This window comes from Eulemur rufifrons, chromosome 17 (assembly GCF_041146395.1).
Source record: "Eulemur rufifrons isolate Redbay chromosome 17, OSU_ERuf_1, whole genome shotgun sequence".
Classification (NCBI taxonomy): Eukaryota; Metazoa; Chordata; class Mammalia; order Primates; family Lemuridae; genus Eulemur; species Eulemur rufifrons.
In genome coordinates this window covers 24939535-24963243 of record NC_090999.1, presented here as the reverse complement: position 1 = coordinate 24963243, position 23709 = coordinate 24939535, and the positions used below count along the sequence as shown (strand labels likewise).

Below are 23709 nucleotides of genomic sequence, written 5' to 3'. Positions count from 1 at the left end.
GGCGTTGGTGTTCACATGTGCTTGGAGAGGGAAGACTATAAAACAAATAGGTTTTATAGGACAGGAACAAATAAGTTCCTGTCTCTCTCTGGGACTTTTAGAATGCAACTAAGTACAGTGTACATGGAGCAGTAGCACACATTACCAAATTTGCAGTCTTTCAGGCCTAAAGAATAACAAAAGTGAAGTCAAGAAACTGTATACACTAAAGATATTGAAAAAATTCTCAAAGGGAAAGAACCAGAGAAGGGATCCCCAAACACTGCCTATCCACATCTCTGACTGACTCTTGAAATATGCCTGGGTAAAACAGACTCAAAATAGACAGCTAAATGCAAAGATCTGAAGAGAGATCGGAGCTGTCATACAGGAAACAGAGTTTACAATTTGACCCCAGCCTTTTCACACCTGTAATCCTAGCACTCTGGGAGGCCAAGGCAGGAGGATTGCTTGAGTTCAGGAGTTTAAGACCAGCCTGAGTGAGAGTGAGACCCCATCTCTACAAAAAGAAAAAAAAAAAAAAAAGATAGAAGAATAAGCCAGGCGTGGTGGTGTGCACCTGTAGTCCCAGCTACTCAGAAGGCTGAGGCAGGCAGATCAATTGAGCCCAGGAATTTGAGGCTGCAGTGAGCTATGAAGATACCACAGCACTCTAACCGGGGAGACAAAGCTAGACTCCCTCTCAAAAAAAGAAAAAGAAATGATAAAAGGAATTCTTCAAACCTAAAAAAAAGGACATTAACATGACTGTTACACTAATACTTTAAATGTTTTGTGAAAATCACTTACATCTTCACTAAGAAGACTAAAAGACAAAACTATTAAAAATAATAACTGTAACAATTTAAGAGATAGGCAATCTAAAAAATATAAATTGAGACATCAAAAATTGAAAATGTGGGGGAAGAAGGAGTTAATATGCATAGGTTTTTTTTTCTTTTCTTTTTTTTTTTTTGAGACAGAGTGTCGCTTTGTTGCCCAGGCTAGAGTGAGTGCCGTGGCATCAGCCTAGCTCACAGCAACCTCAAACACCTGGGCTTAAGCAATCCTACTGCCTCAGCCTCCCGAGTAGCTGGGACTACAGGCATGCGCCACCATGCCCGGCTAATTTTTTTTTCTATATATATTTTAGTTGGCCAGATAATTTCTTTCTATTTTTAGTAGAGACGAGGTCTTGCTCATTGCTCAGGCTGGTCTCGAACTCCTGACCTTGAGCGATCCACCCGCCTCGGCCTCCCAGAGTGCTAGGATTACAGGCGTGAGCCACCGCGCCCAGCCTTTTTCTTTTCATTTGTTTCTTTTTGCTGTGATCAAGGTTAAGTTGGCATCAGTTTTAAATAACTTCCTATTACTATATTGTATATTGTATAAGTCTCATGGTAGCACAAAGCAAAAACCTATAATAAATAACCTCAAAAAAAAAGCAAAAAATTAAAACACACTGTCAGAGAAAATCACTTAACCACCAAAGAAAACAGTTAAAAAAGGGAGAGAGGAATTATAAAACAACTAAAAAACAAGTAAAAAATGGCAGGAATAAGTCCTCACCTACCAATAACAACACTGGATGTAAATGAAATAAATTCTCTAGTTCAGAGACATAAAGGATCATGTGCAGTAGTACCTCCACCACACCTGGCCTACAAATACATTTCAAAAAAATATCAGACATATTTTGAAATGTATGTAAATGAGGCCAGCTACAGTGGCTCATGCCTATAATACCCGCACTTTTGGGAGGTCAAGGCAAAAGGATCACTTGAGGCCAGAAGTTGAAGACCAGCCTGGGCAACATAGGGAGACCCCATCTCTACAAAAAAAAAAAAAAATAGAAAAATTAGGCAGGTATGATGGCATGTGCCTATAGTCCCAGCTACTGGGAAGGCTGAGGCAGGAGGATTGCTTGAACCCTGGAGTTGGAGGTTGCAGTGAGCTATGATGCCACCGTACTCTAGCCCAAAAAAGGCCAGGTGCGGGATAGCTCATGACTGTAACTCCAGGACTTTGGGAAGCCAAGATGGCTTCAGGCCAAGAGTTTGAGACCAACCTGTGCGACCTAGTGAGACCCAGTTTCTACAAAGAAATACAAAAAAATTAGCCAGGTGTGGTGGTGCACACTCATAGCCCCAGCTACTTGAGAGGCTGAGGCAGGAAGATTGCTTGAACTCAGGAGTTTGAGGTTTCAATGAGCTATGACGATGCCACTGTACTTCTGCCCAGGCAACACAGTGACTGAAATAAAAAAAAGAAAGAAAGAAAGAATACGCTTCTTAGAAAAAAACAAAATCACTACCTTCATCCTCTTTTTTATTCTTTACAACTATTAATTTAATTATCTAATACATAATCAAACACCTGAATGGAAATAGAAGAAGTCATCTAATCATGGCAATAAAGAATTCCTAGCTTGATAATAGGAAATAGCTTCCTTAAAAAATAGGAACCTTGTCTTAATTGTTTCTGTTTTTTAGAATCTAGAACACAGCCTGGCCATAGGCAGAACTTCATAATTTTTCTTAAGAAACAATTCATAGCCAGGCAAAAAGTCAAAACGTTTTGTTTGAGTCCATTACCAATTTGGTCATTGACTCCTGTCGCCCTGTAAAAGTTACTTGATTTCTGAATGTTTACGTGTACTTTCCTAATATGAAAAATGTTAGGAGCATTGATTTACTGATGCTTTGAGTAGTGGAAAGGCCCAGTACATTTGCAATAACTAACTAAATACTCAACCGCAGCGAGGTAGTTCCAACAATTCCCAGAACATGACCCTCGTTACAGGCTCAAAGAAATTTTTCAAGCTGTTCCCTAAAGTGGAGCCCTAGGATGAGGTAATCACAAGAGAACATTAAATTGAATTCTAAGCTTCCTAGGAAGCACAGCAAAAAGGGAAATGGTATACTCTGTGTCTAATAAAAGAAATCATTTAGAAAAGAAAGAGAGGTTTTTTTTTGGTCCAGGTCCTAAATTCTAGAAATAACTTATTATATGCATTCTAATATAGTATAAAACATCTTGGATTATGCTTTGCTGTAAATATAGATGCTCTTGAAGTGTACTTTTTTAAAAACAGGATTCAAAGTTTTAATTAGATTTAGCCAAAGTGAAGTTATTTTTATAGTAACATGTTTCAATGTACAGAAATGTCTTAAAGAATCCTGCAATAGATATAGAAAATGTATATTAAATATATCTGATATTAATATATTCCCAACTGAGTTTTTGACAGGTCTCTTCCTCTGCCATGCATTATTCAAGGCCTTCTGAGATAGGGGTAAGCAAACTTCTACTCTTTGATCAATGAAATGCAGTAACAAAGTTATATTATTATATTTTTCTTGATGATTATTTCTATCTTTGCATTTTACAATTATGTCAATAGTAGTTCTGAAATTTTAATCACTAATGGCAAAAGTAATGCTTGGATTTTGTCATAGCAATAAAATTTATTCCCAATACCAATAGCACATGCTATCTTTAGATTTTAAAGTTAATACTACCAGAACATACAGAATCAACCCAACTATTACAATTTTTAACAATTCTCAATTAATGGAATCACTATTTGTCAAAACCATAGCAATAAGAGGAATTCCCACACTATAGCAGTTTTTGACATCTTAAATCATGCCAAAAGAAACTAAATTTAAATATTAAGTGTTCTTCTTGGAAAAAGGGTTTTCTTTTCCTACCATATGGAACCCAAGGACATTGAGAGACTGACAATTGATATGAAACCATAGACAATGCAAAACTGAATTTTTTGACAAGTATATAAACGAATGATACTCTTTTGCAGGAGTTGGCTAACTTAGGCTCACCGCTTGTTTTTTAAAGTTTTATTGGAATACAGCCACACCAATTCCTTCATGTATTATCCATGGCAGAGATGAGTAGGTAAGAAAGAGACTGTGGGACTCTTACTGCCTTAAAATATTTATTATCTAGTCCTTGATAGAAAAAGTTTGCTGACCCCTACTCCTTACTAACATATACAAAAATACCTATATGCTTCAGAGACTAAACACAGGTATTGGGGTTGCATTGTTATGAAAAGGGAGAATCAGACTTGTAGACCCATTCCCTTTCCTTACAAAGACAAACTGCAGAAAAGACCAAGATTGTTATGAAGTTAAGATTCTACTCAAGAGCCTTGGGTGCAGAAATACTAAAGATCTGCACCAGAGAATAGATGAGCAAAAAATGAAATTACACAGTATATATGATATTTTCTGTATTTAGGTTTTTTGGGGGTTTTTTCCCTACCAAAAATAGATGAATGTCAATCCAAGGTAGATTTTGCCTAGCATATTATATTAATACTTAACCACTGAATAGTTTATGGAACCAATTTGACAATTAAAAACATACCTAAATATTAGATTTTTTTGTATTACTACATCCAGCTTTGAGATCTACATATCTGTTTGTATTTTTAAAGTTCCTAATATAATTAGGTTACATAGTATTAAATTTCATTTTAAAGTAATTTTAATAGCTGCTTTCTCCCATAACTCAGTAAATTTTATAATGTGCCTATATTTATATTTTCTTATTATCCATTTCCATTGGGGATCCTACCAAAAAGTTATCATGAATGCAGAATTATAGAAAGAGGAACAAAAGATGTAAATGGCAAAAAAAAAAAAAAAAAAATGACAAAAATTGCAAACTTGTCAAAATCTCTCCAACTTTATACAGTTATGTTTTGTCGTCAAAAAGCACAGACTTTAACATCATATCTGGAATATCTTTTTTTTTTTTTTTTTTTGAGACAAGGTCTTGTTCTCTTATCCATGCTAGATTGCAGTGGCATCATCATAGCTCACTGTAACCTCAAACTCCTGGGCTCAAGCTATCCTCCTACTTCAGCCTCCTGAGTAGCTGGGACTACAGGCATGCATCATGAGGTCCAGGTAATTTTTCTATTTTTAGTAGAGACAGGGTCTCACTCTTGTTCAAGCTGGTCTCAAACTCCTGGCCTTCAAGCAAGCCTCCCACCTCAGTCTCCCAAAGTGCTAGGATTATAGGCGTGAGCCACCATGCCCAGCCATGGAATACTTTTTAAAAACTCAATTGATTCTCAATGTGACACAGGATTTTTTCATGGCCTAGAGATATACAATTGCCTAAAATGAGAGAGATTATGCAAGTTTTAGTATCAGGAACTTTGCCTACATTATATTAGGAACTCCCAGAAAATTATAGTTGAATAGAAGCCTTCTGAGAAAATCAGGCACCTGGAAGATGATTTGGAGCAATCCCTGACTACAGTTGAGCCTGAAGATGTTGGTTCAATATCTTCAATTTGTCTTCTTAATTCTTTCTCTCTGTTCATTTCCTCCTCTTTTTCTCTTGCTTCTAAAAAGATTAAAAAAAATCCAACAGATAGACTTCAAAATTTGTCACTATTAGAGAGGCTGAAAATTAACATAGTCATAAAGATGTAACTTAAAGTTTTACCAGTAATAGCAAAAAATTATCAACCTATGGTATGAGCTACTGCAGAAAACAGTATGGCAGCTCCTCAAAAAGTTAAACAAAGAATTACCATGTGATCAGCAATTTCACTTCTGGCAAAAAAGCAGAGTCTCAAAAAGGTATTTGTACACCCATGTTCACAGGAGCATTGTTCACAATGGCTAAAAATGTGGAAACAACCAAAGTGTCCATCTACAGGTGAATGGATTAGCAAAATGTTGGATATCCATACAATAGAATATTATCTAGCCTTAAAAAGGAAGGAAATTATGTTTTATGCTACATTTTAAATAAACCTTGAAGACTCTGCTAAGTGAAATAAACCAATCACAAAAAGACAAATATTGTATGATGTTACACATAATGAGGTAACCTAGAGTAGTCACAATCAGAGACAGAAAGTAGAATGGTGGTTACCAGGGGCTAGAGGAAAAGAGAATGAAGAATTATTGTTTAATAATTAGAATAATGAATATAGAGTTCCAGTTTTACAAATGAACAGTTATGGAAATGGATGGTGGGGATGTCTGCACAACACTACATCTAAGGCCGGGCGCGGTGGCTCACGCCTGTAATCCTAGCACTCTGGGAGGCCAAGGCGGGCGGATTGTTTGAGCTCAGGAGTTCGTCTCTACTAAAAATAGAAAGAAATTATATGGACAGCTAAAAAAATATATATATATAGAAAAAATTAGCCCGGCATGGTGGCACATGCCTGTAGTCCCAGCTACTCGGGAGGCTGAGGCAGGAGGATTGCTCAAGCCCAGGAGTTTGAGGTTGCTGTGAGCTAGGCTGATGCCACGGCACTCTAGCCTGTGCAACAGAGTGAGACTCTGTCTCAAAAAAAAAAAAAAAAAAAAGTTCAATACATTTAATTTGTCCACAAACATCAAAGGCAGACATAGTCTTGAGATAATTTTCCAAAAAGTAAAACACCTAATAACTAACAAAATTTCTCCTAGGAAGAATGTCTACATGCTTTACTAAGAAAAATTATAGGAATTAAAAATAATACTTATGAAGTATTTTACTGTTTATAAGGTACTATGCCCAACATCTTATTCTCTTCAAGAAACTTCCAAGGTAGATCTTATCATTATACCCACCCAACAGATGGGGAAATGAAGGATGGGAAATTTGAAAACCCATCCGATCTTACTCATCTAGTAGAACGTGGAACTGAGCCTCAAACTCAGGTCCCCCCAACTCCAAATTCCAAACTCTTTCCAATGGATTGTGCCATTTTAACACATTCTCCAAAGAAGCAGGATTTTATTTTTTAACAGGTAGTTTTACAGTTCTAAATTCAATTCAATCTCCTTAAATATATACTGAGAATCTATCTTACAAGGCATGGTACTGTGGACTATAAAACTTATAAGACAATCCCTGTTCAAAGCATTTTGTATGAAATGCTTAAAGAGGTAAATACAAGACACCCTACGATAGTATAAACATTCACTAAAATGTTTATAATCTATTTAAAATATTTGTAAATGCCTCAGATAGCATATCTTTGTAACTTGGTTGAGGATATTAAATTTGTTCGATCTTTTTTTTGAACCCAGGAACACAGCTTCAAGTTGCCCTGAATGTACATACATTCCCTGTCTGATTGTTTTAGATATGGTAACAATATTACAGTATAATATGAAATATATTTGGACTCTGCCCTGTGTTCCTGTCAGAGATCCTAAACCCCTTGGAATTTCCTGAGGGATAGGAATCGTCTTTTGTTACTCACTAGGAGCCCCTTTTGATCCCACCTGAGTTTATGCTACTGAAGTAACTTAGGGTGGGACCCCAAGATAGCCTCAGGATGGGGATACTCACCAGCAAGACCAAGTGATTGATGACTGAAACTTTTAGCCCTACCCACCAACCTTTGGGAACAGGGTGGGGAACTGGAGATTATGCTCTATACAGAGAAACTCTTGAACCACTAGATTTGATGAGCCTCAGGGTAGTTGAACACATGGAGATGCTAGGGGGTTGGTGTACCAAAAGAGGGCATGGAAGCTCCACACCTCCCCCACCCAATACCTTGCCCAATGCATCACTTCATCTGACTGTTCATCTGTACCCTTTATATTATCCTTTATAATAAACTGGTAAACCTAAGTGTTTCCCTAAGTTCTGTAAGCTGTCCTAGCATATTATCAAACCCAGGCAGGGAGTCATGGGAACCCTAATTTATAGCCAGTGGATCAGATGCACAGGTCACAACCTGGGACCTGCAATTAGTGTCTGAAGTGAAGGCTGTCTTCTCCTGTAGTCTCCAGGTAGACAGAGTCAGAACTGAAGTGAGTTATTAGACACCAAGTTGGTGTTAACTGTAGAACTGCTTGATGTTTAGGGAAAAAGTCCCACACATCTGGTGTCAAAAGTAAAGTATTGATTGGAGTAGGAAAAACATTTTGTTTTTTCCTGTCCTTTACAGGAATTTTGGTTAAGCTTTTTAAAAGAATCCATATCACTTTAAGATATATACAAAAATACTTACGGATGAAATGATATGTATAGGATTTGCTCAAAATAATCTGAAAAGGGGGAAGTAAGTAACACTAGCCATGAATTGTTACAGTAGTTAAATCTGAGTGATAGGTACATGGTAGCTTGTTATTATACTACTGTGCTTGAAATTTCACATAATAATGAAGGTTTTTTAAAAAATAGTATATGTAGCTTTCTTTCTGCCACACAAAAAAAAATGTTTTTCTTTCAAAGGCCAAAAATATTTTGCGACAAGTTCTCTGCCCAAATATTAGACATTGCTGCTATACCAACAACTGTAAGTACCATAACAACATTCATTTAAATTTTTCCAGGAGTCCTGTCTGATTCCTACCCCTTCTGCTCTATCAAGTTACATCTAACCCTTCTCTAGTATAAGAATGATCTGAATCAGATGCAAAGAAAGCAGAGTCAGCCTCCTCTGAAGACCCTCAGGTAGTACCTAGAATTGCCAACCATCTGGTATCAAACCAGTCTGGAAACTGGGGCCTTCATTAAATGTGTATTATAACTCATTAAAGCAGGGATTCAACAGCAGCAGCTACATTTACTGTATGTCTCAATTTTCTATACTGTCTGGGTCAACAGTCAGTATTGTATACAGCTCTGAGAGCCACCTCCGGCCCAGCCTCCAAACACTGGTTCCACTGTAAGCAGGAAAGAAAACAGGGAAATGAGAGTCAGATAGAGGTGGGAGGAGAGGTAATAAAGAAATTGCTTTTGACTCCTACAAATTAAGTGAGAATCCTTGTTTGTTCATAGAACACACTTTAAAAAGATTTTAGTACTCACACTTCTTATCTTATTTAGATATAACTTTTACCACGTTTTAAAAGAAAAAAAAAAACCTTCAAGCCTGCTTCCAAAGGAACCCACACATAGGGTCTTTCAACAATCTTGTAATTTTCTGTCTTATAACTGCCAACATATTGTGTAAAATATACACAGTATTTAGACCAATAATAGGACAAATATCTGAACTTCTTACCCAGTGTTTTACGACTTCTTTCCACAGCTGTTCTTCGAGTTTGTTCAAACATTGCTTCCAAGTCAAAGGTACGAGCTTTTTTCCCTAAAACAGGAACAAGTGAAAGACTGTGACTGTCTTTCAATAAGCAGGCCAAACTTTAGGTACTTAATACTTACTGATTGATCAATAACCACTTGGTCTGTGTAGTTTATAGCATAGCTCCAAGATAACCATAAAACATCAAGGAAGAAAGAGTTTAGTTCACAAATAACTTTTAACCAGCCAACTTTCCCGTTCTTCTCTAATTTACCTAGATCTGCCCCACCCCTGCCTTGAAACAACACTGGAGTGGCAGGCAGACTGGAGAATGCACATAACTTAATCCCTGGAATCTGTGAAAATGTTACAGTACACAACAAAAGGTACTTTGCAGATATAACTAGAATTATGGACTTTGAAATAGGTAGATTATCCTAGTTGGCCCTTAAAAGAAAAACTGCAGAATAGGTATAGCAGAAGTGTCTCTTGTTATGACAGGGGAGTCCATTCATCATCTGTGGCGAACATATCTTGCTCTTGCTCTGTAAACCTATCTTGTCCTTCCTCAATAAATTTCATTTCACACTTTAAAAAAAAAAAAAAGATACAGCAGAAGTCATCAGAGAGATTCAAAATGTGAGAAGGACTTGAGGCAGTGTTGTTGGCTTGAAGATGAAGGGGACAACATGAGAAGCAAGGCAGGTATTTTAAGGAGCTAAGCCTGATAGCCAGGAGGGAAACAGAGACCCCAGCTCCACTGTAAGCAGAAACCTCCCTCTCCCTACCACAGTCCCCAGATATGAGCCTGGGCCTCCTGACACCTTGATTTCAGGCTTGATGCCTGGAGGAGAAAAATCAGTATAGCCTATCTCGACTTTTGACCTAGAGAACTATAAGATAACAAATCTGTATTTTTTTTAAACTGCTAAACTCATGGCAACTTATTACAGCAACAATAAAAAAATACAAATGGTAATTTTTTAGTACATTATCTTAAATGTAATATCAAAACTCCCAAAGAACCAACACTAAATGTGAGCAGTGAAGCAAAGGAACTGGGGTTGATCCCCAGTAACTTTATCAAAACACTTAAAACTTTCCCCCACTTGGCATAAACATATGGACCATGCTTTTCTCACTCTTGAGTAAAGGAATGAGATACTAGAATGGAGGATTTAAAAATTATAGACTGGCCAACTGTGGTGGCTCACGCCTGTAACCTCAACACTTTGGGAGGTCAAGGTAGGAGGACCTCTTGAGGTCAGGAGTTCAGGACCAGCCTGCACAACATAGAAAGACCCATCTCTACAAAAAATGAGAAAAATTAGCCAGGCATGGTGGCATGTGCCAATAGTTCCATCTACTAGGGACGCTGAGGCAGAAAGATTGCTTGAGCCCAGGAGTTCGAGGGTGCAGGGAGCTATGATTATGTCACTGCACTCCAGCCTGGGCAGGAGAACGAGACTCTCCCTCAAAAATAACATAACATCAAATAAAATAAAATCTATAGACCAAGTATGTATGAACACAACCCAAGGCAAAGTATAAATCCTCAAACATTGACCTCAGACATGTAAATCTAATATTTCATTATTATCATAGAATTAATACCTACTGGTCAAAACAAAAATCTTGAGAAAAAGTTCAGGGAAATTAGTAAGAGTCTCAATGTTTGTTTTGTTTTTTTTTTTTTTAGAGACAGGTCTCACTCTGTCGCCCAGGCTGGAGTGCAGTGGCAGGATCATAGCTCACTGTAGCCTCAAAATTTTGGGTTCAAGGGATTCTCTTGCATAAGCCTGCCAAGTAGCTGGGACTACAGGCACACACCACCATGCCTGGCTAATTTTTTATTTTTACTTTTTGCAGAGATGAGGCTCTCACTATGTTGCCCAGGCTGGTCTCAAACTCTTGGCCTCAAGGAATCCTCCCACCTCAGCCTCCTAGATTGCTGGTATTATAAGCGTGAAGCACCAGGCCTGGCCAAATCAATGTTTAGATGAACAGCACTTGAAAAAACATTTTTTCATGAATCAGGCTGGCAAAGTTTTATTTACTTTCATTGTTTTTTCTACTTTTTAAACATAATAATATGTACTCTTGTGTTGGTAGGGATATGGTAAAAATGGCATTCTTACATTGTTGACTTTGGTGTAAACTGAAACAACGTTTCTGAAGGGTACTATAGCAGTGAGTATCAAGAAGCTTTAAAAGATACATACCCAATTTTTAGTTACTTTTTAATATTTATATTTCTGAATAAAGTAGTCCCCCTTTTAGAAACCTACCCTATAGAAATACACATCAAAAATCCTTTTACAAAAAGAAAGGTGTTATTCATAAAAATGTTCATTTTAGCATTATTGATAAGTTAAAATTAGAAACTAGAGAAATGTTAAAAAACATTACAAATTATGGCAGTCTACTATTCGGTCATTAAAAATGTTTTGGAAGAGCATTTTATAATATGCAAAAATCTTCAAAATATTTAAGAATAATATAAACTTATTCATAAGTATATTAATGTTTTAATATACAACAGAAAAGACTGAAAAGCAAATTAAATTTTAAGTCTTGACTTCTAGACTATGAAAGTACAAGTAATTTTACTTTCATCCTTATATTATTAATAAGTGGGTTTTTGTTTGTTTGTTTGTTTGTTTGAAACAGGGTCTCACTCTGTCCCATGACAGTGCAGTGGCATTGTCATAGCTCACTGCCTCAAACTCCTGGGCTGGGCTGAAGCAATCCTCCTGCCTCAGCCTCCCAAATAGCTGAAACTACAGGCACATGCCACCACACCTGACTGATTTTTCTATTTTGTGTAGAGATGGGAATCTCACTATGTTGCTTAGGATGGTCTCGAACTCCTGGCCTCAAGTGATCCTCCCACCTCAGCCTCCCAAAGTGCTGGGGGGGGGGGCGGTTTACAGGTGTGAGCCACCACGCCTGGCCAGTAAGTGTTGCTTTTGAAAGTAGGGAGGAAAGTTTTAAAAAACAACTGAAACAAAAATAAGTACTATAATTACCCTTTTGTAGCCCTCACCACCTAGAAGATGGTAAATATGTAACTCAAGACATTAGCTGAATAAGTGAATTAAAAGGAGATCTAGACACATTAGCCTAACATCTGTTCTCTCTAAGACTCAATTGTGGAAAAACAATTTACATGTGATTATTACTGACTGTAATGTTTTTAACAGGTGACTACGACTATTTGAGATATTTGTAACTTCATTAAGATGCCATGACTAGGATCTACAGAGGGACTGAAGTGAAAGATTCTGGAGGAGAAAGAATTGAATCAGTTGGGGAGGGGGGCGGTAGCTCACACCTGTAATCCGAGCACTCTGGGAGGCCAAGGCAGGAGGATCACTTGAACTCAGGAGTTCGAGACCAGCCTGAGCAAGAGCAGGAGCGAGAACCCCCCCCTTCAACCCCGGTCTCTACTAAAAATAGAAAAAACTAGCTGGGTGTGGTGGTGGGGTCCTGTAGTCCCAGCTACAGTTTGAGGCTGCAGTGAGCTATGATGATGCCACTGCACTCTAGCCTGGTGACAAAGTGAGACTCTTGTCTCACAAAAAACATTTGAATCAAAAAGGCCTGTATGACCATTATAATATCACTTAATGGCCCATTTGTTGCCAAAAGGGTAACCTCTATAAGGACTACTCAATCCTCAGTTCTAAGTCTCAGGATACAAACATCCTCCGAGTGGGTCACAAAAGCAATCTGCCTTTCTCTCAGAGCTTCTCCTAAGTGTCACCTGAGCCGATTTCAACAGACAAGCAGGTTAGAAGACAAATGGGGAAGAGTGTCAAGAAACTGCAATGTATACACGGGAGCTAAAGACATTCCGAGTTGGTACAGAGGAAGGTGCCGGACAGAAATGACAGCTTGGCTTCCCCTCCCAACCTACGGCTCTTAAAAACCTCTGCCAAAGGAGAAAAGACTCTGCCTGGGACAGTCACTCACCGAACCCCGTGAAGCCCATGGTGACTGCCAGCTGCGGGTCCGACCCCGACGAGTCTGAGCCTGTCACTGGGGCAAAAGAAGAAAAGAAAGGAGTCTCAGTGCTGCGCCCCCGGCTTCCCAGCACCGCCCACCCTGCCAGGACTTGCCTCACGAAACCCACCTTCGCTGGACCCCGAGCGCTCCATGGCTGGCCACACACCCAGTACAAGCCGCAGTTACATCCAAACAGCTGTGGCTAACTGCAAACCCGCGGCAAACCGGGGAGGAAGTACCGCCTCCGAGAGTCAGGGTCCCTGCCAACGTCAAGAGCGGCGCCTTACGCCGAGAAACCGCGGTTTTCTCCACAGCGCTGCCCTAGCGGTAGGGCGGGGAAGCGCCGCCGAGGTCTCCAACTCAATCCACTGCTGGGACAAAGTACTAGCGTTTGTTTAACACCCTTTACTTTTTAAGACGCGTTTACCACTAAGGTGACTTTTAATCCACAGGGAATTCTAAAGAGAAGTCAATAATCTTTTCTTTGCGTTTTATCCTTCTCTATGAAGAAACTCTCACAGTTCTTCACCTTTTGACTATATTTTAAGGAAGAAACTAATACCTATTACATGACTGAAGAGCACTTTGAAGAAGGGTGCCTTGATTTATCCATTTAAGTTTCCTTTTCATGAAGCCTGTCTTTGCTCCTTTCTCTAATCATATTACTGCACTTTTACATACTTCATTAGCAAAATTATAGTGATGAACTTTAATTGCTCTGCTTGTCTGTCTCTGCTTGCAGTACCTTAAGGACAAGCAGCTTTTATTGCAGGCTTGTCAGCATAGAATAGAAAGAGAAGTACGTTTCCTGAGGGAACATGGATCTATCTCTGCCAGTGGAGAAGACCCTGGGGTTTACCACACTTCTAGTTTCATATATACACCTTATGATATGCTAGATGAGTGGAATACTCATTATTTCTCTGGGAAAAAGGTGGAGAGTTCTTAGAGCTAACGACCCTCCCCTATTTTATCCTTCTAGGGTAACTTCCAGGGGTTGCCATGACATTTGTAAACTGTCATGGCGCTGATGGGTGTGATTTTTTTACTATACTAATGTACTTAACGAAGAAAAAGTTACCTTTGGACATGAGCTCCTAGTTTCCGCCCATGCTACTGACCGGGAAAAGTCCCTATCCTCAAGTTCCTGCTGTTGCCAGTTTGGTTCTAAATACTCATTCGCCTCCTCAATTTTGCCCTCCTCTTTTCCTGTGGTTAGCGCTAACAACCGCACCTGTCCCTAACGTGCTGGGGATGAAAAGATGAATTAGGAACACGCGTACTCTTAATTAAACAGTTGCAGTCGGGGGATTTTGACGTGGGAGGTTCGAGGCCCAAGGTCGAGCACGCGCCAAAACAACCGGAACCAGAGCTGCCTCCGCACCCTGCTGCACTACCCGGATCCCACCTACCCCGTCCCTGTTCCGTCCTTCGTCCCCACCCCACCCGACCCGGTTCCTTCCTCCGTCCCTCCTCTGGTCTCTCCCCTTTTCCCTTCCCTAGACAACGCCTCCTATTTCCCCCTCCCTAACTCCTGAACCCTCGTCCCCCTCGCCCTATCCCCCACGTCCAGCCCCTCTTTAACAGCTGCCTCTTCCCAGTTTCAGAAACGCGTCTCCCAGTTCCCTCCCCAATGAACCGGAAGTGCGTCATGATGAGGCGCCGCGAGGCTCGTTTGGCGCGCGCGCCCTAAGTCGTGGATCTGGGCTAATTTATTGGGTCCTTTCTTATTTCTCTTTGGGTTTTGACTTTTTCCGGACCCTGGTGTCTAAGATTTTCGAGATGCCGTCTTCTTTACTTGGCGCGGTGATGCCGGCCTCCACGTCGGCCGCAGCCCTGCAGGAAGCTCTAGAAAATGCGGGGCGGCTCATCGACCGTCAGTTGCAAGAAGACCGCATGTACCCGGACCTTTCCGAGCTGCTCATGGTGCCTGCCCCAAGTGAGTGATTGGTGTCCAATTGGTGACCCTCCTTTCTCAGCCGAAAGGACTCTCGCCTGACTACTTGGTCCTTATCCCCAAGATTGGTACGGGCGAGGACATCCTGAGAATTAGGGCGCTGTTTGCTGCATTATTAAAGAACAGTAAACAGACTATTTTCAATATTTTTCTTGTCTTTACTTTCTTCATTGTAGATACTTGAGAGAGCAAGGGTGAAGAGCAGACTTCCAGTTGAAACAGAAAGAGGGAAGACCCTAACCCTAATGAGCTTCTCACTGCTCCCAAGTGTTTATCGCTAAGGCCAGATGAGAAGCATCTCCTGATCCAAGTCCCATCCTTGTTCAGTCCTCGTGTTAATGTTTGAGTAAATCGTAAGCGCAAACGAAGTTAATTTGGAAATTTACCACATTCTCTCAAAAATATGCTCTATTATATGTAGAGTTAGTGTACTATGAAGTGCTGGGAGGTGTTAAGAGAACGACCAATGGAATAAAAGAAAAAAACAAGGAAAGCAGCAGTGTTGATGCACAGGGAGGGTAAGTCAGAGTATGTGTCGACAAAAGAGAGGTGACTGGAAAGTAATTCGTTTAACGGTTTTAAATTATGAGCAGCTCCTCAGGGCTTATGGAATTAAATCAAATGCTAGAATATGTGACCCCTTTGTGAGGTAGGATTTGGAGAAAAGCAGAGAAGTATAAGAAAGATAAAGATGATATTTTGTTGAGGGAGAACGAAGGTAATATAACCAGGATAATCTGTGCATTGTAACCAGAAAAACATCTCTGAGAATTTATAAAAAGCTTTAACTGATAGATCTGTAATCAGAAATGACAGAAACAAAGATAGTATTTGTTCTTTACAGCTACTTACCAACGGCTTGTCTTTTTTTTTTTTTTTTTTCCTGAGACAGAGTCTGGCTCTTTTGCCCGGACTAGAGTGCTGTGGCATCAGCCTAGCTCACAGCAACCTCAAACTCCTGGGCTCAAGCAATCCTTCTGCCTCAGTCTCCCAAGTATCTGGGACTACAGGCGTGCACCACCATGCCTGGCTAATTTTTTCTATGTATTATTAGTTGTCCGGCTAATTTCTTTATATTTTTTAGTAGAAACAGGGTCTTGCTCTTGCTCAGGCTGGTCTCAAACTCCTGACCTCGAGTGATTCTCCCGCCTCAGCCTCCCAGAGTGCTAGGATTACAGGCCTGAGCCACCGTGCCAGCCTTCAATGGCTTGTCTTATGAGACTTGATTGGCCTATTAGCAACCATTAAGTTGAACATTACTCACTTTGGCCTCCTTAGGTTTGAAAACAAGATGTAAAAAGAGTCCATACACTCTGGTCCTACTCTTTACGTAGCTGATCCCTGGCTCTTCAACTTAATCTCTTCCCCTTCTTTTCCATCCTATTCTCCACCCTTTGGTCCAGTTACAGAAAACTTAACATGTTTTCCATAATAAGCCCCTCTTCCAGATTTTATTTTACTCTTTATTGTTTTTTGGAATGTTGTTCTTCTTTGCCTGACAAAACTCTTCCAGACTCCATGTGAAAGTCTTTGGTTTGTCTTTGAAATCTTTCTTAATCATTCCCATCCTCACTAAGGTTATTCCATTTTAACTTTGTGCTTGTACTGCCATTTAACATGTGCAGTGTTCTCTTAAAACTATGTTTTAGGATTAAATGGGACGTCTGGATTTGCTTTATAAGGAACCTGTTGGGGAAGGAGTGGATGGTAATATAAATGAAACATGATTGGGCAAATTTATTGGTAATTGTTGAAGCTGGGTAATCAGTACTTAGGAATTGATTGTATTTTTCTCTCTACTTGCGTATATTTTTTTAAATTTCCTTAATACTTATAAAATTTGTTTTATTTGTCAGTTTTCCCTAAAATCTTTGTACTCTAGAGAGAACTTGAAAATGTGCCTGGGATAATTAGGTCATCAGAGAGGTCTAAAGAACACCTTGTTCAGGACCGGGACAGGCTGAGTAGACCAACCTACTCCTGTCCTTAGTGATCTGAGTCTTGGAGCAAGAAAAAGGTTGCCCAATGAGAACCCATTATGAAGCCGTCTGGTTTTTCTCCCCACTGAGATATTGCTTGTGTGGTATTATTTGCATTTGTCTTATTGGTCTGGGGGAGAAATCTAAAGGGAAAAGATATGGATCATTTTAAATTAATGTTCAGATGACTCACACCTATAACCCTAGCACTTTGGGAGGCCGAGGTGGGAGGATCGCTTGAGGATAGGAGTTTGAGACCAGCCTGGGCAACATAGGGACACCCCATCTGTACAAAAAAAAAAAAAAAATTCTAAAAAAATTAGCTGGGCATGGTGGTGTGTGCCTGTAGTCTTAGCTACTGTGGAGGATGATGTGAGCCCTGAAGTTAGAGGTTGCAGTGAGCTATGATTGCGCCTCTGTACTCTAGCCTGGATAACAGATTGAGACTCTGTCTCTCAAAAAAAAAAGGGGGGGTTTAAGAAAGGCAATAAACTGTTTTTCCCCCATCAGTATTTTGTCTGCCCCTTGTTATTTTCTTTGAATCCCAAAGCAAGTTTTATATTTTCCCATTTCAGATTAGTGAAATAATAGAAAAACACTAAATTAATAAAACTAAACATTTCCTTTGTTGTGGAGCAAGTCCTTGTGAAAGATAACTTTCCCTTCAAGGCTGAAACCAGTAACTGCTCCCACCTTAACAATGGACTATTTGAGACCTACTTTGTGTCAGGTCACAAGTACTTGATTCTCTCTACGTTTAGAACCACCATACACACAATTTGATTTTTTTCCATTTGTTTACGTCAACGCTTCTATATGCCCAGTTGATGAGCAGTATATTATTATTATAAATAAATGCTTCATTTTATTTTTTGCAGATAATCCCACTGTTTCAGGCATGTCAGATATGGATTATCCTCTACAAGGACCTGGTTTGCTGTCCGTACCCAACCTTCCAGAGATCAGTTCTATCAGAAGAGTTCCTCTCCCACCTGAACTTGTTGAACAGTTTGGACGTATCCTATTACTTAGTGTTTAACTATTTGAAAAAATGTTACAATCGGTATTTTCATTATTATAATCCTTCTTTTATGTTTAGTTAGTGTATTGTATATGAGTTTGTTTTAGAGTTTTATTTAAACTACATTTAAGTATATGAGTACTTTGTTCTTTTAAAGAGTGGACAGATCACAATTTCATAATCATAAATCTCAAGTACAAAACTATTGATACCGAGGAATGGGTTTGCTGGGGGGGCGGGGGGGGAAGGCTATGGAAAAAAGTTTAAAAAAATGAGATTGAACTCTTTCTACCTTACATCCATACTACCTCAGATATGCAGTGTAACTGCATGATGGGTGTGTTCCCACCTATCAGCAGAGCTTGGCTTACAATTGACAGTGACATATTCATGTGGAACTATGAGGATGGGTATGTATTTAAGGCTGCATTGCTTTAGTGCGATTGGTAGATACCCTTTATTGTGGCTAGTATTCTACTCATTAGAAGCTGCCTGATTTATCTTTCAAGCATCAAATGTCTGGTCAGTGCTTCTCAATATAAATACCAGTCATCTGTGGATGTTAAAATGTGAATTTAGTGTGTTTTTAGTAGTCCAAGTGAGGCCCAAGAGTCTGCATTGTAACAAGCTCCCAGGTGATGCAGCTAGCTTAGGTACAATCTTTGAGTAGCCAGGGTCTAGATCCCAAGGTCTTACTTTGTAGAAAAGATACTATGTTGATATTCATCAAGAGATGATTTAACATTTTTAAAGACCTGTTTTCCTTGAAGTGACTTAATAGTTTGGTTTTCATTTTGTGAATTTGACTTTATATGTAAATTAAATGTATAGACTAGAGTCTGAGTGAAGGTCTGAGGCACTCTTGCTTAAATAGCATATAGAGTTGATGATCTCCCTCTTGGCTTTTTAGAAATAAATTTTGTTTTACTTCCAGTTCTCAATTATTCTTAGGTGAGAACTTAGGATAGCCATAAGAAGGCCTACAGATTTAAGATGTTACTCTTTCCCCTGAGTAATTAATGTGCTTTTTAGAAACATATACAGGCATTAAATACTGTATCATTGAATCAAAATTGAAACTAAATGAAAACTTGTGCTTGTAACTTAAACCATTTTTGTTTCTTTACTAGAAATCATCATGGCCATTTTTATTGTTGAAATGTTATAATCACAGTGATGTATGATTGTGATTTGTTCTTGTACCCTGAATGTTGCCCCAGTTTGTTGTGTTACAATAACTTACTCAGTTTTAAACTAAAGAATAAAACCTTTTTATTTAGGTATATATCTCTTCAAGAGAAGCCAATGCAAAAAAAAAAAAAAATTAATGTGTGAATAATCATTTTCTTTAAAAAGAGTTTTCACTTTAAATTTCCATTCACATCCAACATTTTCATTCATTTAACAGATGTTTATTGATCATATATAAGAACAGTATATCTGGCACTGTTCTTGTGCTAGAAACAGTACTGAATGAGATAAATGTGCTCCCTGCCCACATGGAACCAACAGTCCAACCTTACTGTATGTGTTAGTTTGAGCTGCTGTGACAGAATACTATAGATTAGGTGGTTTATACACAACAGAAATTTATTTCTTATGGTCTGGTGAGGGCCCAGTATCAGGTTCATAGATGACCATCATTTTACTCTATCCTCACATGGGTGAAAGGATGAGGGAGTTCTTTGGGTCCTCCTTCTCTCTCTCTCTCTCTCTCTCTCTCTCTTGGAGACACGATCTCACTCTGTCACTCGGACTGCAGTGCAACAGTGTCATCATAGTTCTGAGTAGCTGGGACTACAGGTGTGCACCGCCACATCTGGCTAATTTTTTTTTTTGTTTTGTAAAGACGGGATTTCTATTCCCCAGGGTGGTCTCAATCTCCTGGCCTTAAGTGATCCTTTCGCCTTAGGCTCCCAAAGTGCTAAGATTACAGGCATGAGCTGCCAGGAGTTAGGGTTTAACATGAATTTTTGGAAGATACAAACATTTGGTCTATAGCACTGTATATTTAAACTACAACTCATTTAAAGAAAAATTATTTGAAGATTGTACTTATGGGAATAATCAAGGCATAAGTACCAGGTATAAATCTTTATTCCACAAATTCAATTCTGTAAAAACTTTAGACTTAATTTCAATTATTCAGTTAGCTTTCTATTATAAATCATAATTCCATCTGGATGATAGAAAGGTAATCTTGTTTATTTTTTAGCCCCCAACTTAGCTTCAAGAGGCTGTGCCAGTAATCAAAGGGGCCTGTGTAATGCCATGACATAGGAGAATATGGTCCACATAAGTTACCATTTAGATGTTTTCTTCCTGTTTGCATGGCCCTTTCAGGATGACTAGAAGCTTACTTCAAAGTCTAAATTGTATTTTTTTTTTCCTTGGCATTTATCCTGCTTGGTGTCTCTGAGCTTCTTTGATCTTTGGTTTCATGCCTTTCAATATTTTTGGAAAAATTTTCAGCCATTATCTTTAAATATTTGTTCTGCCCCATTCTTTCCCATCTTCTTTTACAGTTTTCATTTCTACTTTTGTTATACTGTTTCATGTTATCTAACTGACTTTGGATACTCTGTTCTGTTTTTGTTTTCCACTCTTTTTTTCAATTTGGACAATTTCTATCAATCTAACTTCAGATTTATTTATTCTTTTCTCAGCTATGTCAAATCTACTGATAAATCCTTATAAGATACTCTTTGTCTCTATTCTGTACTTTTTATTTCTAACATTTTCACTGGCTTCTTTCTTACAATTTTTGTCTCTCTGCTGAAATTCTTTACCTGTTTATGCATGTGTCCATTAGATAATTTTTTTTCCATTAGAGATTGTAATATATTGATCATAGTTATCTTAAATTTCTTGCTAATAGTTTGGACTAATAGCTGAGTCTGGTTCTGTCTTTGTTTCTTGACACTGGAGTGTTTTTTCCCTTATTGGGTTTTTTTTTTGTTTTTTTTTTGAGACGGGGTCTTGCTCTGTTGCCCAGGCAAGGGTACAGTGGCGTCATCATAGCTCACTGCATCCTTAAACCCCTGGGCTCAAGTGGTCCTCCTGCCTCAGCTTCCTAAGTAACTGGGACTACAGGCCCTTCTAATTCTTTATTTTTTTTAGAGACAGTGTCTTGCTATGTTGCTAAGGCTGGTCTCAAACTCCTTGCTTCAAGCAATCCTGCCGCCTTGGCCTTCCGAAGTGGTGCCATTATAGGCATGAGCCACTGCATCTGGCCTTTTTCTTACGTCTCATAGTTTTTGATTGGAAGCCAGACATCGTGTGTAGGACAATAGGTACTGTGTAGTAAGTAGCATTTATTCTTAGAAATGGTACGTTTGGTAAGGTGCAGTAGGTAGCCCTTTATTATGGGGGAAGTTGACTTTTTACATGTCAGAAGTTGAGCTGAGTTTGGGTTTTGTTGTTGGTATAGTTACCCTCAGAGCAACACAGATTTTAAATTTCTTTAGAATTACTTTGTGCTTAGGGGGCAAGTTGGGTTACTGGAGATTTTTTCTTGGTACGTTTGTTCCACCTTCAGCCTTAGGCTTTCCCTATGAGCCCATCCTTCCGAGATTGTCCTCTCCCCAGTCTTGCCCCTACCCCAGCAGTAGATTGATGTTACTTGATAATTGATCTTGGAGCCTAGTTGGGGGAGTTGGAATGAGAAGCAGCATTTCCTGTTTTTCTATAATAATTCATGCTTAGCCTTAGGCAGGTCTTTGTTCTTCGGTCTTAGAACTGAAACAGTTCTATTTGCTGGTTTGTTTTTTCGTTATATTCGGTGTCTCTGTTTTCTTTCTTCTCATTTTATAGCAATATATTTGGTTTTCATCTGTGTCTAATTTTATTTCACTAATAAAGAGCATTGTATAATAAGAACTTTGTTTTCTTTACATGTATAACGTGTTTTTCTTCATTTATTAACAGAGGAGACCTTGCCTATTTCGATGGACTTAGTGAGACTATTCTTGCTGTGGGGCTTGTGAAACCAAAACCTGGTAAGAAATAAAAATATTTTAAAAAAGGAAAGAAACAAAAATGTAAGGATGAGATTATGTTTATATATACATAGACTCTTAGTACTGAATGATAACACACTTTAGGTAGTTGAATTTCCTATTGAAATTTTATTCTGAATTATTTCTAACTGGAAATATATAAAGTGATTAAGAATATTTAACTGTTTACTCACTTTAATAGTGTAAGTGAGCCTACGTTTTAAGATGTTATGTTAAGCCAGGTGTGCTGGCAAGAGCCTGTAGTCCCAGCTATTCAGGAGGCTCAGGCAGAAGGATAATTTGAGGCCAGGAGTTTGAGGCTATAGTGCACTATGATTGTGCTTGGGAATAGCCACTGTACTCTAGCCTGGGCTACATAGTGAGACCCCATCTCTAAAAAAAAATTTTTTTTTTAAGCTGGGCATGGTGGCTCAAGCCTGTCATCCTAGCGCTTTGGGAGGCCAAGGCCAGAGGATTGCTTGACATGAGGAGTTGAAGACCAGCTTGTGCAAGAGTGAGACCCTGTCTCTACAAAAAAATACAAAAATGAGCTGGGCATGTTGGCACACCCCTATAGTCCCATCTGCTTGGGAGGCTGAGGCAAGAGGATCGCTTGAGCCCAGGAATTTGAGGTTGCAGTGAGCTATGATGATGCCACTGCACTCTAGCCTGGGTGACAGAGTGAGACCTTGTCTCAATTAAAAAAAAAAAATTTTTTTTGTAATGTTAAACTATAAGTCTTTGTATTTTATTTTGTTTACTTTTAACTACTTCATTTACCTAAAGTTTTTTGCATTATAGATTTTTTTCAAGAATTACTGGATTTAATGTAAAAAATATTTTTATCTCTGCTTTTTTGTAGTCTTGACAGCCTATAGACCTGAATAAATCTTAGAGAAATTACAAGTATTGTTTAACTTAATTTAGACTTCATAATGCCACATCTTTTATAGAGTTACTGACAGAATTGATTGACTTAAATTTAAAATATGAAACCCTAAATACACCTTTCTACAAAAGGAGATAATAGAGAAAATTCACTTTTTTGCAAGACCTAAATAAAAAATTTTGAGGTCACAACATTTTGAAAGTATAGGTATTCACATAAGTAGTAATATGCATTTTTATACATTGTTTATTTGGTTACACTGAAAATATATTTGTGCTAGGATAGAGTTTAGGGTGAGGCAAAAAAATAAAAGAAAATGTGTTTTCTTTATATAGAGTCTGAAAGCAGTCTTTACCCTGTTGTATATATCTCTGTCTTGTTTCTTCATGTAAAAGTTTATTGATATAAAGGTCAATGGCGGGCCGGGCACGGTGGCTCACACCTGTAATCCTAGCACTCTGGGAGGCCAAGGCGGGTGGATCCTTTGAGCTCAGGAGTTCATGACTAGCCTGAGCAAGAGCGAGACCCCGTCTCTACTAAAATAGAAAGAAATTATATGGACAACTAAAAGTATATATAGAAAATTTAGCCGGGCATGGTGGCACATGCCTGTAGTCCCAGCTACTCGGGAGGCTGAGGCAGGAGGATTGCTTGAGCCCAGGAGTTTGAGGTTGCTGTGAGCTAGGCTGATGCCACGGTACTCGCCCAGGCAACAGAGTGAGACTCTGTCTCAAAGAAAAAAGATCAATGGCTATTCCTGCTCCCTATTGTAGTAAATATAAACTGTCTATCCAGAACAAATAGTAAAATTTTATTCTACTCAAATGTAAATTTTAATGCAAATTGAAACTATGGC

The 23709-nt window shown here is 38.8% G+C and overlaps 2 protein-coding genes across 5 annotated transcripts in view; one reads left to right on the top strand and one right to left on the bottom strand.

Moving 5' to 3' along the window:
* Positions 1-13322, bottom strand: part of WDR70 (WD repeat domain 70) — a 231392-nt gene extending 218070 nt beyond the window's left edge. The window contains exons 1-4 of one of the 3 annotated variants that reach the window (XM_069492033.1): positions 13137-13322; positions 12977-13042; positions 8984-9067; positions 5241-5361 (exon numbers count right to left, since the gene is read on the bottom strand). In XM_069492033.1, the coding sequence (XP_069348134.1) occupies positions 5241-5361; positions 8984-9067; positions 12977-13042; positions 13137-13161 (296 nt within the window). In that variant the 5' untranslated portion in view covers positions 13162-13322. The remainder of the gene's footprint in view (positions 1-5240; positions 5362-8983; positions 9068-12976; positions 13043-13136) is intronic. The other 2 variants (XM_069492035.1, XM_069492036.1) reach the window with 2 other exon arrangements.
* Positions 13323-14769: 1447 nt separating this feature from the next.
* Positions 14770-23709, top strand: part of NUP155 (nucleoporin 155) — a 65050-nt gene continuing 56110 nt past the window's right edge. For both annotated transcript variants that reach the window (XM_069492028.1, XM_069492027.1), the window contains exons 1-4: positions 14770-14948; positions 17824-17961; positions 18280-18376; positions 21894-21964. In XM_069492028.1, the coding sequence (XP_069348129.1) occupies positions 14792-14948; positions 17824-17961; positions 18280-18376; positions 21894-21964 (463 nt within the window). In that variant the 5' untranslated portion in view covers positions 14770-14791. The remainder of the gene's footprint in view (positions 14949-17823; positions 17962-18279; positions 18377-21893; positions 21965-23709) is intronic.